The following is a 12,875-nucleotide window of genomic DNA, read 5'->3' on the forward strand; positions in this document are numbered from 1 at the left end:
AACCCCAAACACACACCTCTTCCTGTCTGTCTCTCGGCCTGGGCCTTTGGGCCTCGCCTCCCTATCTTTGGGGCTTGTCAAGGCCAATTTGTTGGCTAAAAAATTGGCCACGCATCCTCTCTAATTGACAGCCTCGCAGCTGGACAGAGACCGTCTGGTAATTGATGATGATGGAGCCCCAGCACCGGCACTAGGCCCGACCTATGGCATTACTGGTACCACTTTTTGGTGTTATGGGTGTGGCAGCTCTTACACCTCGTAGCGGCATTTGCCGAAGATTGCCATGCCTTGCTTTCCCTTTTGTCAATGGAATTATGCAAAAGGAAAATTTATTGCCATTGCGGTTTTTAGGCACGAGGCAATTACTCATTTTTTTTTGCTTGACGCTTGGACGAGTTGTTGGAGTGGTTCATCGTTAGATGAATCATGGCCTACCTCATCCTCATCATCGTTAGCTCATCTTCAGCCTCATCTTCGACTTCACCTTCATCGGGGAGCAGAGTGTGTTAACTCATCTTCTGGTTAATCTTCATCGAGGAGGAGGGAGATGACTTAATGAGCAGAGACTTTCGCCACTCGAAAGTTGCGTAATGTCGCTATCTTAGGGATAGGTTTTGGCCTATCTGTGGGCTACATCTCTTCGTCTTTAAAACCTTGACTAATGACATTTTGATATCCCCTCTCTCTCGTTGCAGAATCCCTGCGTTCTGGCGTGGATCAAACGGAGTTGCAGGAGCTCAATGGACAGCCTTCGACACCGCCAATGCCAAGGGACTCGAAGCGGGCTTCCCTTAGCCAGGAGTCGCTCTGTGTTTGCGGTGCCGCCGCTGGCTGCAATTGTCAGACGGAGCCCAAGCTCAAGAAATGCGAATGCAAACCCCTCATCAATACCCAGAAACAGACAGGATCCGCGGCAGTCGCAGCCAAGGAGGAGATGCTCAAACAGGATGAGAAAGATCAGGAAAACAAACCCCGTAATACAGCTAGTAGTAAAAATAAGGTAAGATTTCATATAAATAAATGGTTTGAAGAAGATGGATAATATATTTTCCCCCAATTTCCTTTTCCAGTCGAGTCCAGTCTGCGAAGTCATTGGAAAGTCTTGCAGTTCAATGACGATGATTGCCCATCCCCGGGTGGACATCACCATCCAGTATCCCGCCCTGAAGCCCTACACTAAGAACAATGTGCTCGACCCTGAGCGTTTGACAGAGTTTCTCCAGGCCAACCTCAACGAGAGGGAGCAGGAGCACCGTCAGATGATGGGACTCGCCGTAATGGTTCAGTTCATGTCTCAAAAGGTTAGTAGCGAGTAGCCAGTAATCTTCTAACGAGAAACGAGTGCACTGTGCAGCGGATCAGTGGCTGGATTTAGCAGAAACAGGCGCCAGGGATTTATACCTAGACATTCAGTCTCTTCAGCCCTTCTCTCAGCCCTATCAGCGTATCTCTTTCCCAGCCCATTGTGATTGTCCTCCACATATGCGTGTCGATGGGTCCGGGCCCGTGCCCGGGTTGGGTTCACCTGCTCTAATAATTCCCGTATGGTTTCCTTTTCCATATGTTCTGCGAGGGATTGATGGATCGACTGTCCGGCCGACTTGCTATTGTTTCAGAAATTTGCCTTAATCTATGCTTAAAGTTGAGCTAATTTTGTTTAATTGTGTCAGTGCGGCCTAAGCCGAAACAGAGACCAGAAACCAGAAAACCACCATGAAACCTGAGCCTGATCCGGGGCTCGCTTTTTGTGTTTGCACTAATTAAAAACTGAAACTGAAAATTTGGCACAAAAGTAAAGTTTTCCATTCAGCAGATGCTAACGAAAATCCCTCATCCTTTTCCTTTTGTGCGGATGTGGAACTGTGTGTGAAAGCCTTTCTCTGCCACAAAATGAAAGGGTGTGAGCCAGTGGCACATTCTAGAGAGAGACCGTGTGTTCCATCTGCAGCATTCAATTAATTGTTTGCCATTTTCGGTGTAAAGGATTTAATTAGACAAATGACAAATGCCCGGGCACGTGTGAGTTTTGTCGCGATTTGCCCGTTAAAGGATGTGGAAAATGGTTACCTTTTCTTTAGTGGAATCTAATCTTTCGGGCTTTCTGTTCCAGCCTTTTTTGTGTCCAGACCTCTACCTGTTGGGAGGGTCGTCGTCTGTCCGCGGGGCCCTCTATTAAATACCAATAACAAGGTCATAAAAATCAGCGACAAACGCGAAAAGCATTAGTTTAACATTTGCATATAATCGTACGAATGCGTCAGGTTAATGTGGGAGGAGTAGACATCCTCCTCGGTTGCCTCCGGGCATCGTAAATCGATTTATGATGTTGTTTGTCTGCTGACTTTTCAACCGCAATTGCTTTTAGGTAGAATTCACGAAATTGCGATTTGTCCGAACTTGTAATTTTTGCTGCTCTTTGAGAAGACTTGAAAGCCACTTTGGAACAACTTCCTCAGGCACATTTTGTCCTGGACAGCAGCAAAGCCTTTTGTGTCATCCAAAATGTTTAACAATTGCGCAAATCCATTGGCTTTAGTGCCTGTCTCGGCACACAAGCCCGAAGGATAATCGAAACAACAGGAGAGTCCTGCCACTGCTGCTCCGGCATAGGGGGATTTTACTCAGATTTTACTCAGTCTTATGCAATGAAAAGATGACAACATACGAGTATAGTTAATGCCGTGCCTTTGCACAATACGAGCATGTGTCATCGGCTGCTGTATTGTACAAATGGCCATTGTATTGATGTCATTTGCGTTGGCCATTTGCGAACATTTCCCCTTACTCGTATTCTTCTTTTTTGTTCTGCTCTGTTCTGTTTTGGCCTCAAAGGAAAGTCATTAAAATGAAGCAAAAATTCCAGAATCCCTTAAGCTGTTGCTCGGAAATTTTCACATTTGAGCTGCGGGGATTTTGCTGGAATTCCGGAAGTATTAAGCAAGTTTTAAAATTAGTCTTTTTTTATGTGTACTTTTGCATAACTCAATTCTTTAAGCTCTGGGGAAATCTTTTATCCAAAAAGAGATTAACTAAATCTTTGGTTTATTTGGTGGAAATTTCATTCACTGTTTAACACATTATTAAATTGTTGAAAGATGAAAGCAGATGTTGTAACTATTTGGAAAGGATTTTTTTCAAATGGAAAGGGGAACCTTTCTTGATTCTTTTAAATACAAATTTCTTTAAAATTTCCTTCATGGTTTTGTCTGATTTATTTAGTTAGATTTTCTAACAGGTGAATGATTTCTCCTTCATTGGTACTGAAGTTTATAGACGTTTATTGAGGCTCATAAAAGAGCCACACTATATTCCAAGGAATTCCTATTTTCTTCTATTATTTAACCCAAACCTGAAGGCCTTCGTTTACCAAAGGCAAGGTGCACATCGTCTACTATAAATATTCGTAATATTTTGAGTTCCCTTTCTAAAATGTACTCTTGAAATATCTATACGAAAATCCAATGAATATACCTCCCAAAAGTAAACCTTTTTCTTTTATAAATTGCATACCAAAATACTCAGTAAAGTTGCTAATTATATTTAAAATTTCAGTGTAAAATGTCCCAAAAATATGACTTTAAATTCCCTTGAATTTCAACGTTCTGGTTGGCGCTTGCCGGTGTCCTAATGCAATTTGTGTATTTATCTTTAGCATTTTCCATATTTACTTTATTCACATTTCGAAAAAACAAACCCATGAATGCCGTGAATATGCATATTTACGAGCAAATACTAGGGGGTATCGGGAATCGGGAGTGGCAGAGCATACCACAATATTTGTGTAACTTGTTGCATGCGGCTACCGCCGTTGCCGCCGCCGCGTGGCTGTGTCTGCAAACATGCAACGCGCGGAGGGATTTGTTTTTTCAGAGAGAGAGAGGGATTTCGGGGTAACGCGCAACACACGGCCGCTCGTTTGAATATTTTCCCACTAAAAGCCTAAACTTATGTGGCAACATAAATATTTATTTAGATAGGATCCGATCCGAGATTTCACAGTTTGGTGTGAAAACCGTGGAAAAACACGCGGCAAGGTCCTCCACACACGCACACACACAACTCCGTTTACACAAGGACATTAGGCGAGAAAGGACAAGGCTGGAAGTACAATTTTTGGGTTGGTTTTGTGCTCGTTTTTATGAGGTTTTTAGTGTCCGTCGAAGGACAATTGCCGATCCATTAAGATAGCAGAGTGCGCAACATGAAATTGTCTCAATTGCAGCCAAAGGATTAAATCCGCTGTCAGAAGACTGCACTGGACTGGTCACTCTCTCTCTCTCTCTCGGTGTCTCTTTCACTGGCGGCAAGTCACCGATTTAAACACTTGAATTGCAAACGTCCTTGTCGGGTAATTGCCGCTGGCTGTCTTGATCGTCTCCGTCGACGTCTGCGCTGACTGTCATCCAGCAAATGTCAGGCGTCTGCGACGGAGTCGGAGTCGGAGGCACAGCGACCCGGTGGCAATTAATTTGCTGGACAGGCAGGCCACGCCTGGAAGTTGGTCGGGCAGCTCTTAATTTGTGGATCGGGATTAACCAGGCGACTGTCTGTCATTGATCTTGACTACAGGTTCAGAGTAGGAGACTGTGGAGAAGGTCTAGACTACTAGATATCTAGATTCTAGACTGAATCCGTGACAAGTACAACCACTCATAATCCCTTTACACAGATCCCAACTCAGTTCCTCAAGTGCCCTCTAAACTGCTATGCAAATTGCGATTTGTTTTAGTACAAATCAAATTTGTAACATCCACTCGAAAATCCTCCAACCCGTGCCTCTGAGGCGCTCTGAGGCTATGGCCACTTCGACACGCATCCACCCAAAGTGTTGCAGAGAAGGTGCGCGCCATTACGGTGAATTTGAAGTGCATTCAAGACACCCACATTGAGCCGCCCCACTGGATTACTGGCACTGCCACATTGTTCGATTGATCCGAAACCACATGAAGTTGGCCAGAGATCGAATCGATCCCTAAGCCGCTCTCTCCCTGCTGTTGGAAATTTCTTGCTCCGAGGCTGTCTAGGCGTTGCCCAAGCGAATCCAGTCCCACCCTTCGCCTGGCCACTGAGGGCCACACCCACATTGCATCCTCGCTTCTAGTATTTTTTTCCATGGGGCATGGGACTAAAACCCAGCAGAAGAACCCTTTTCGCAGCATGTTTTAAAAACTGAATTTTTATTTCGTCTGCGTCTCGCATAAATCCAAATCCCTTGTAAATATTTTGCTCTCCATATCCGGGAAGATCTACCTCGAAGAGATCTCTTCCTTGTCTGCAATCTACCTGCCGCTTCGGGTGCGGGGTATAAAAGCAGATCCTTCTGGTCGTTTGGCCATCAGTCTACTTCAAGTATTCGTGCTCAACACACACCGGCCACGAGAGAGCAAATATGTTTGCCAATTTTGATTTCACCAACGAGAAACTGTCGTCCCAGACCATGGACTTTGATTTGATCACCTGGACGGTGCCCCACACATCCGCCAGCAGACACAGGACACCCAAATTTATGGATAATATCGCCCATGCCCAGGGCTATGCACAGCAACAGGTATGGAGCGAGATCCACCAAGGAAATCTCTTAGGGAAATTAAAATATTCGTTTATTTGATGGGATTTTCCCAAGCGACCTTAACCGCGAAACGAGCATCCCAGACCTCTCCATCCGCATTGTCTGCAGACGGGAATTTCCCTCGCTCTTGACAATTTTCATTTGTTTTGACTTCCGTGCAAGGGAGACTCTTGAAAATATCTTTTTAATTGCACGCCGTACAGGTAGAGGCCGTAGCCGAACCGAACTGCATTTTATAGCCGGATTTATAGCGACTCTAACGTTTGTTTTGTTTATTGTTTTAGCTGGATGCCTGCGCCTGCGCGGAGACCAAAGAGCAGTGTGCCCGGGACAGGAGCGCCCTGGAGGACACGATCGGGCTGCTGCATCAGACGCAGCGGGATTGCGAGGAGCTGCGCCAAGAGCTGCACGCCAAGGACGTGGAGTGGGCCCAGCGGCAGCAGGAACGTGAGCATTTGCATCGCACTGAACTGAAGCAAGGTGAGAATTCACATTCTATCTGTCTCTTTGATCCACAAAACTAACCCATTTCCTTTCGCTTTAGCTGAAGATAAAGTAATGGAGGTGCAAATGCTTGCAAAGCAAAGGTTCTGCGAACTGGAGGCCCAGCTGCGGGCCAAGGACGAGGAGCACAAGCTGGTGCAGGAGGCCTACCAGCTGGAGGTCTCGCACAAGCTGGCCCTCAAGCTGGAACAGTTGACCACCGCCGAGGCACAGATAATGGATCTGCAGTCGCGCCTGCAAAAGGCCGGGGTCCAGGAGCAAGAGCTCCGCGACAGACTCATCCGCAAGAAGAACATCCACACCACCAGCATTCACGAGGGCGCCCAGCGCGAACAGGAGCTCAACGAGCGCGTCCAGAGCCTCACCAAGGAGCTGAACACGTTGCGGGCCAGCAAGGAGTACAGCGAGCGCGATCTGCGCGATCGCCTGACCCTCTCACAGGACGAGATATCCGTGCTGCGTACCTCGTCTCAGCAGCGTAGTCCCAGCACCAGGACCAGCCTGTCCGACACCAGTGCGGAGCTGTGCCGCCTGACCAGCGAGGCCGAGAGCCTGCGCTGCGTCCTGGAGCTGAAGCAGGCGGAGATTTCAACGCTGTCCAAGGAGAACGCGGACCTGAAGCGCGAAGGCGAGGAGCGCCTAAAGCTATCCAATCAGCTGGATCTGCTCAAGTCCAAGAACGAGTTGCTGCAGCTAGAGCTAGAGACCAAAGCCGAAAAGGAAAAGTAAGTGTTAAAAGAAACCCGAACCCAAAGAATTCCACGCTAACATTCCACTCTCTTTCTTCTGCTCTCAGGGAAACTCAACAAAAGTTGGATGAACTCCAGAAGGCCTACAATCATGAGAGCATGAAGCGCACTCGTCTCACCTTCGACAAGGAGGAGATGGTGTACCTCCTCAAGACACGCACCGAGAAGCTGCACAACGCCGAGGCTCGGCTGCAGGAGCGGTCCCTCAGCTCGCAGGACGGTTCGCACTGCTTCAGCCGCAGCACCAACGAGTCAGTGTCGTCGCCCACATCGCCGATGATCAAGGGCATGATCGAGAGGAACGACTCGATCAGCTGGACCCTGGACATCGACGGCGAGACGCCCAAGGTGCATTCCGCCAAGATGGTGCGTCGCAACGGCTCCCTACGTGGCAGCAACGAGCGCAGTCCCATCCAGCGCCGCCAGCAGGCGATAAGCAACGGACACGCCAATGGCCACTCATCGTCGTCCCTAAGGAATGGCACCTCATCGTCGGTCCACAGAAATGGCGGACCCAATCCGCTCTCGCAGAGCATGTCGGCCACAGCGCTGGTGCGTGGCAGTCACTCACTCAGCGGCGAATCGGAGTCGGAGTCCCGCACACGATCCCATTCCATGTGCATCAAGGGCTCTGCATCGACGTCCGCTGTTTGCGAGAAGCGACACACATCCGAGCTCGCCACGCTGGGCGGAGAGCTGCTATTGCCCGACTGGAACGAGGATCCCCATCCCGTCTGCTCCAGCTCGCCACATACCCATGCCACGCTGCAGTCGGAGATGCGTCCGCGCAGCTCCACCATGAAGCTCATGTCGTCCGATGCCAATGCCCTGAAGAAATTCCAGGAGATCCAGGAGTCGGCCGGCGAGGCCATGGTCTCCGGTGCCAACTCCGAGGACGAGAGCTGCTCGGCCTCATCGGAGGACATGATGCGCAGCTCCACCTCCAGCACGGCATCGGTGGGCTCCCTCTCCAAGCGACCGAAGCAGCCGTCCTCCCGCATGTCCATTGAGGAGGCGCTGCCCTGCACCCCCATGGAGGTCAGCTGGTCGGAGGATGCCGCCGATGCGGAGGCCGAGGCATGACAGGACATGCCGCCGGCTCTGGGAGTGGGACTGGGCTATGAGGAGCGGGCAGTCATCGAGCAGATTGCCGTTGCCGAGGCAGCCGAAGAGGCTTACGAGATGGCCGCCTATGCCGTGAGTGATGTCCAGCAGGAGGAGCTCATTGTGGGCGAGCCCGAGGACGACGACGATGAGGACGGGGATGACGACGAGGACGATGATAGCTTCTAAAGCGCACCTTGTGAACAGAACATGAAATGGAAATGATAATGATAATTTACAAATTAAACAATAGTTGGTTGATATTTCTGAATTGAAAATGTTTGTGTAAATAATTGCATTTAGCATTATAGCAGTAGATATAATAGATGTCCTGCCCCCGCCCCCCACTTTACCAATGTATAACAGGATAATGCATGGATATATAATAGAACAGTCACAGTCCGTCTGTCATACGAGTATGGGATAGGATATGGATATGGAATATTGGCATAGATATAGAATACGGCAAAGGACATATAAATGTTATAGTATACCACTAACTTTTTTAATGGAAGCCACAGACAAACACTCATACACACACAACATACACATACATAAATACATACAGAAAATCAATATATATATAAATCTAAAAATGTTTCAAACCAATCAGGAGTAGGACCAGAACTCCTGCAGTAATGTAATGAATAGCATTTAGCTGAAGCAGTATGAATATTTGCATAAAACTTATTACTATACCACGTACCACGTACCACAGCGACATTGATATTGATATTGTACTCGAACCGCGACTCGCTGATACATACATACATACATACTAAATATGTTAATCCCAATCCAAATACTAGCCTAGCCTCTAGCCTAGCGATTCTCAATGATTGTAATCCTCCCCAAGCTCAAACCCATTCACTCGATGTCCTTAAATGCCCGCTAATCGTGTGTAATAATATAAATAATATATATATATAATAATGTACCAATTAGTATGTCAGATCTATAAGCTTTATTCTTGTGCGTTTGTATGGAAATTCTAGATGTACGCGTATTTATTATTTAGTTTTTAATGCCCGCTACGGAATGAGCAAGAAGCAAATTGAAACTGTTTAAAAGCCTAGTTTATACGAGAGCATTCTTCTCTCAATAATCTATATATTTGTGTACGTATGAATTTGTATTAGTTTTAGTTAAATATGTTTTAACTTTCTGTTATCCTTGGATTGTACGAGTATCCGAAGAATGCGAGTTTTATATGTATAGATTCGGGATACGCATAACTTTGTAACACGCAGGCATTGTCATTAACTCTTAAGTATGTTATTTTTATTATGTGTGGAGAGAACTACAGCTAAGAGGGTACCCCAACCCCAGACCCAGCCCCAGCCCCAGGCCCAGGCGCCAATGTCTCTCTGAGAAGGTGCCGCAAAGAAACAGCGGGAGAAACACATTGCTACAAATGATAAATCCCTAGAAATATTTTTTGCTAAATACTTTCAAGAAACCCTTAAATAAATAAGTAATTGTTTCAGAAACTATAAAATGAATTTCCCATCAACGAAAGACGTCTCTTAAAAAAGTCTAAAATTTATTGCTCGATTCACAGATAAAAGTAATATTGTAATATCTCTCTAAACTCTAACGGCCTCACGATCCTGGCCCACGCGCTCCTTAAACTCCTGCACTAGCTTAAACTTCTGGATCTTGCCAGAGGTGGTCTTGGGGAATGCCTCGACGGGGAACACATAGCGCGGTATCTTGAAGTGCGCCAGTTTGCCCTTGCAGTATGCTCGCAACGCCTCCACGGTGAAGGTCGCAGGATCAATGTCCTCGTTGAGGCGGACAAATGCGCAGAGCTCCTCCCCCAGCCGCTCATCGGGTACTCCAATCACCTGGAAGAGATATCCACCGAATCAATCAATCACTGGATCTAAAGGAAACTTTGAGTGGTACTCACATGAGCTTCGATGACTTGCGGATGGGTGTTTAAAAAGTCTTCAATCTCCTTGGGAAATATGTTCTCGCCGCCGCGGATGATCAACTCCTTGAGGCGACCCACGATGCGTCCGTATCCGTTGGCCTCCAGGACGAACTGATCACCGGTGCGGAGCCACTTGTCCTTGCCAATTGTCTCCTCGGTCTTCTCCGGATCGCCATGATAGCCCAGCATTGTCACGTACCCGCGGACGCACAGCTCTCCGGGCTGGCCCAAGGGCACGCACTTGCCATCGGAATCGATTACCTTGGCCTCGACATGATCCTGCAGATGGCCCACCGTATGGAGTACTTTGTCCTCGCTGTCGTTGGGAACGGACTGGAAGATGACGGCTGTTGTCTCCGTCAGACCAAAGACACTGTGCATAGCCTCAACGCCCAGGACTTCCTTGACGTCTTTGATGAGCTGCGGCGAGACTATGGCTCCACCGGTGATGGCTTTCTTGATTCTGCCCAGCGGCACCTGGAGCTTCCGCTGTGTACTCACGAGGTCCACATACATGGTTGGCGTTCCGTGTATCACAGTGCACTTCTCCTTGACGATGGCCTGCAGCGAGTCCTTGGGACTAAAGCCAGCCGCGGGCAGGACCAGAGTCGCCCCCTTGCTCAAGCCGGCCATGATCGTGATCACCACCCCGAAGGCATGGAACAGTGGCACCTGGACGCATATTCTCTCCCCCTCGAGCTGGTTGCGAGTCCCCACATGGATGCCGTTATTCACGAAGTTATAGTGGGAGAGAGCAGCCGCCTTGGGACTGCCGGTGGTGCCCGACGTAAACTGGATGTTGCAGGCACTTTCCGGACAGATCTTGGTCTGCAACTTGCCGATCTCCTCACGTTCGCTACTGCTGGCCAGATCCAGGCAATCGTCGAACCGCAGGGCGCCCTTGAGACTGTCCTTGCTGTCGATGATCACGGAGCGTAGGTGCGGGAACTTCTCGCTATTGATCTTGCCCTGATCCGCATCTGCTATCTCCGGGCAAATGCTGCGCAGAATCTCGTAGTAGTTCTGTGACTTAAACGTCTCCGACGCCACAATTGCTTTGACATTCACCTTGTTCAGGCAGTAGGCAACCTCGGGGCCCTGGAAGGCTGGATTGATACCAACCGAGGTAAGTCCGGCCCGGGCGGATGCCATCATGCCCAGGTACCAGTGCATATAGTTGGGCGCCCACAGCCCCACAGAATCGCCGGGCCGCAGTCCTAGTCTCCGGAATCCTGCCGCCAACCGGTCGACCTCCTCCAGCAGGCTCTTAAAGGTGTACCGCTTACCTTCCTGGCAGGACACGATGGCTTCCGTATCAGGATATTTTGATGCCGTCAGCTCCAACTGCTGGCCCACAGTGCGATAGACTAAAGGCTCTTTACCAATATGATGTCGGTGACTGATGAGAACGGGCATAGAGGTGGACACACTAAAGAGGATGAGGAAATATCAGTAAAGGTAAGTAATGCACGTCTTCTAATAATATTTGATATACGATACTCAAAATATGTATAGGGGTACTATATTAGATTTGTAGTGAAAATGGATGTGTGTAACGTCCAGACCCCCGTTTCCCACCCCATAAAATATTAATATTATAAAATCTGTTATATATCAACGCTGGTTTTTCAGCCCTGTTTTTACCTCTCTGAAGTTACATTTATTACCGCCATATTCCATAGTGGCGCCTTTTGTTTTTATCAAACAAAAAAATCTGCCAGATGGCGCCATAGCAATATAAGATGATATGACGTACCTAAAGTTTTATGGGGACTGATAAATGTCACTCAACACATCGCTGTTGACCCCCCGAATCATCCTCCTCCTCCTGAGCATCAATAAAATCTTGATCATGTGTTACTATTTGAAGGAATCAATTTAGTTCCATCACCTATGACATAGCTTTTAGTTCGCACACTCGTATTCGTACATTCGTATAATATGAACTTGGTCAAAAGATATGAGGCACACTTCCCCTTCATATGTATCTATATATGTATGTGTGTATCTTTCCACTATTCACACCACCAACCTCTATAGAATGAAGTACTTGCCAGCTGTAAGCGCGTTTGATAGCTGCTAGGAGAGGAGAAGAACTACCTATCTAATCTAGCAAACAATTTCCATAAATGTATTACAAATACATATAATAGTTGCATAATCGAAATAAGTAGTTATTCTAACAATTGTTCTATATAAGTATATTGATATACATATGTACTTGTAAATATCAGATATCTATTAAAGCATGTTCATCGCATTTCAATTAACACTTGAGGGTCTTCACTCCCATAAATTATCAGGCGAATGGAAATTTCTGTCGCCAAATATTTGCTTATCTTTCAGATGTCAGCTAATTTAATTTCCGATAATTAAAATCTACTAGTCTGCCACAAGTCTGATATATTTTTAGCCATTTCTTAAGGGGGGGCGTGGCACTTCAGTTGGTCAGTTATGCCAGTCTAAGATCTAGTTTGATGAACAGTTTTTCAGTGGGCAACTGTACTAAAACAGCTGGAACCGAAATGATTACGCAATGTGCAGAAGTTGGATGGAGACGGGAGATGGGGAATATACACACACGCACACAAACACCCCCCGTCAAAACTGCGCATTTAGTATTTGGAAACTGTTATCTTAGGGCGGAATAACAAACCCTTGACCTTGGAAGGAGTTTCGTGGACGATTATCCTTTTGTGATCCTACCTGCGCATAGCCTGGAGCAGGGGTCCTTGACGAAGCACATGCCTCGAAACAATCTGCAATTTCTTATTCATGGCGTTTGATATCACAATTCCAATCGAATAATTATTAAAAAAATGTCATAATATTCACAGATTCACTAGAACCACACCACAATACACAACTGTGCTTAAATTGATTTTAACGATCTTCGTTTTAGTTGAAGTTTTATTATATTCTTTTTGCTGGTTGGGCGTCCGCCGCTCGCCAAGTTCCGAAACAGACTGTGAGCACCGGCATTCTAATCGCCGCCCATCTGGTCCCTCCGCTC

The 12,875-nt window shown here is 47.2% G+C and overlaps 2 protein-coding genes across 8 annotated transcripts in view; one reads left to right on the plus strand and one right to left on the minus strand.

The window, feature by feature from the left end:
* The window catches only part of LOC6593307 (filamin A-interacting protein 1-like), a 100,618-nt gene extending 91,202 nt beyond the window's left edge, over positions 1 to 9,416 (plus strand). For 6 of the 7 annotated variants that reach the window (XM_026987188.1, XM_026987190.1, XM_026987191.1 and 3 more), the window contains 5 exons: positions 696 to 1,000; positions 1,071 to 1,301; positions 5,854 to 6,049; positions 6,114 to 6,798; positions 6,870 to 7,905. In XM_026987188.1, the coding sequence (XP_026842989.1) occupies positions 696 to 1,000; positions 1,071 to 1,301; positions 5,854 to 6,049; positions 6,114 to 6,798; positions 6,870 to 7,905 (2,453 nt within the window). Of the gene's footprint in view, positions 1 to 695; positions 1,001 to 1,070; positions 1,302 to 5,853; positions 6,050 to 6,113; positions 6,799 to 6,869 lie in introns of all 7 variants that reach the window. The other variant, XM_026987187.1, reaches the window with a different exon arrangement.
* Positions 9,417 to 9,448: 32 nt separating this feature from the next.
* Positions 9,449 to 12,819, minus strand: LOC6593305 (acyl-CoA synthetase family member 2, mitochondrial). Its single transcript, XM_002018612.2, has 3 exons — positions 12,569 to 12,819; positions 9,839 to 11,291; positions 9,449 to 9,773 (listed from the first exon to the last, which is right to left on the minus strand). Exons 1-3 carry the CDS (start codon positions 12,637 to 12,639, stop codon positions 9,513 to 9,515), a joined length of 1,785 nt encoding a protein of 594 aa, XP_002018648.1. The 5' UTR covers positions 12,640 to 12,819; the 3' UTR covers positions 9,449 to 9,512.
* Positions 12,820 to 12,875: the final 56 nt, after the last annotated feature.

Source organism: Drosophila persimilis, unplaced genomic scaffold, assembly GCF_003286085.1.
Source record: "Drosophila persimilis strain 14011-0111.01,24,50 unplaced genomic scaffold, DperRS2 tig00000124-arrow-pilon, whole genome shotgun sequence".
In the NCBI taxonomy this organism is placed as follows: Eukaryota; Metazoa; Arthropoda; class Insecta; order Diptera; family Drosophilidae; genus Drosophila; species Drosophila persimilis.

Coding starts and splice junctions, on each gene's coding strand:
- LOC6593305 (XM_002018612.2), bottom strand. CDS start 12,639: ATGAATAAGAAATTGCAGATTGTTTCGAGGCATGTGCTTCGTCAAGGA. Junction 11,292..12,568: donor CTGCTCCAGGCTATGCGCAG/GTAGGATCACAA, acceptor CATCCTCTTTAG/TGTGTCCACCTCTATGCCCG. Junction 9,774..9,838: donor CGCAAGTCATCGAAGCTCAT/GTGAGTACCACT, acceptor TATCTCTTCCAG/GTGATTGGAGTACCCGATGA.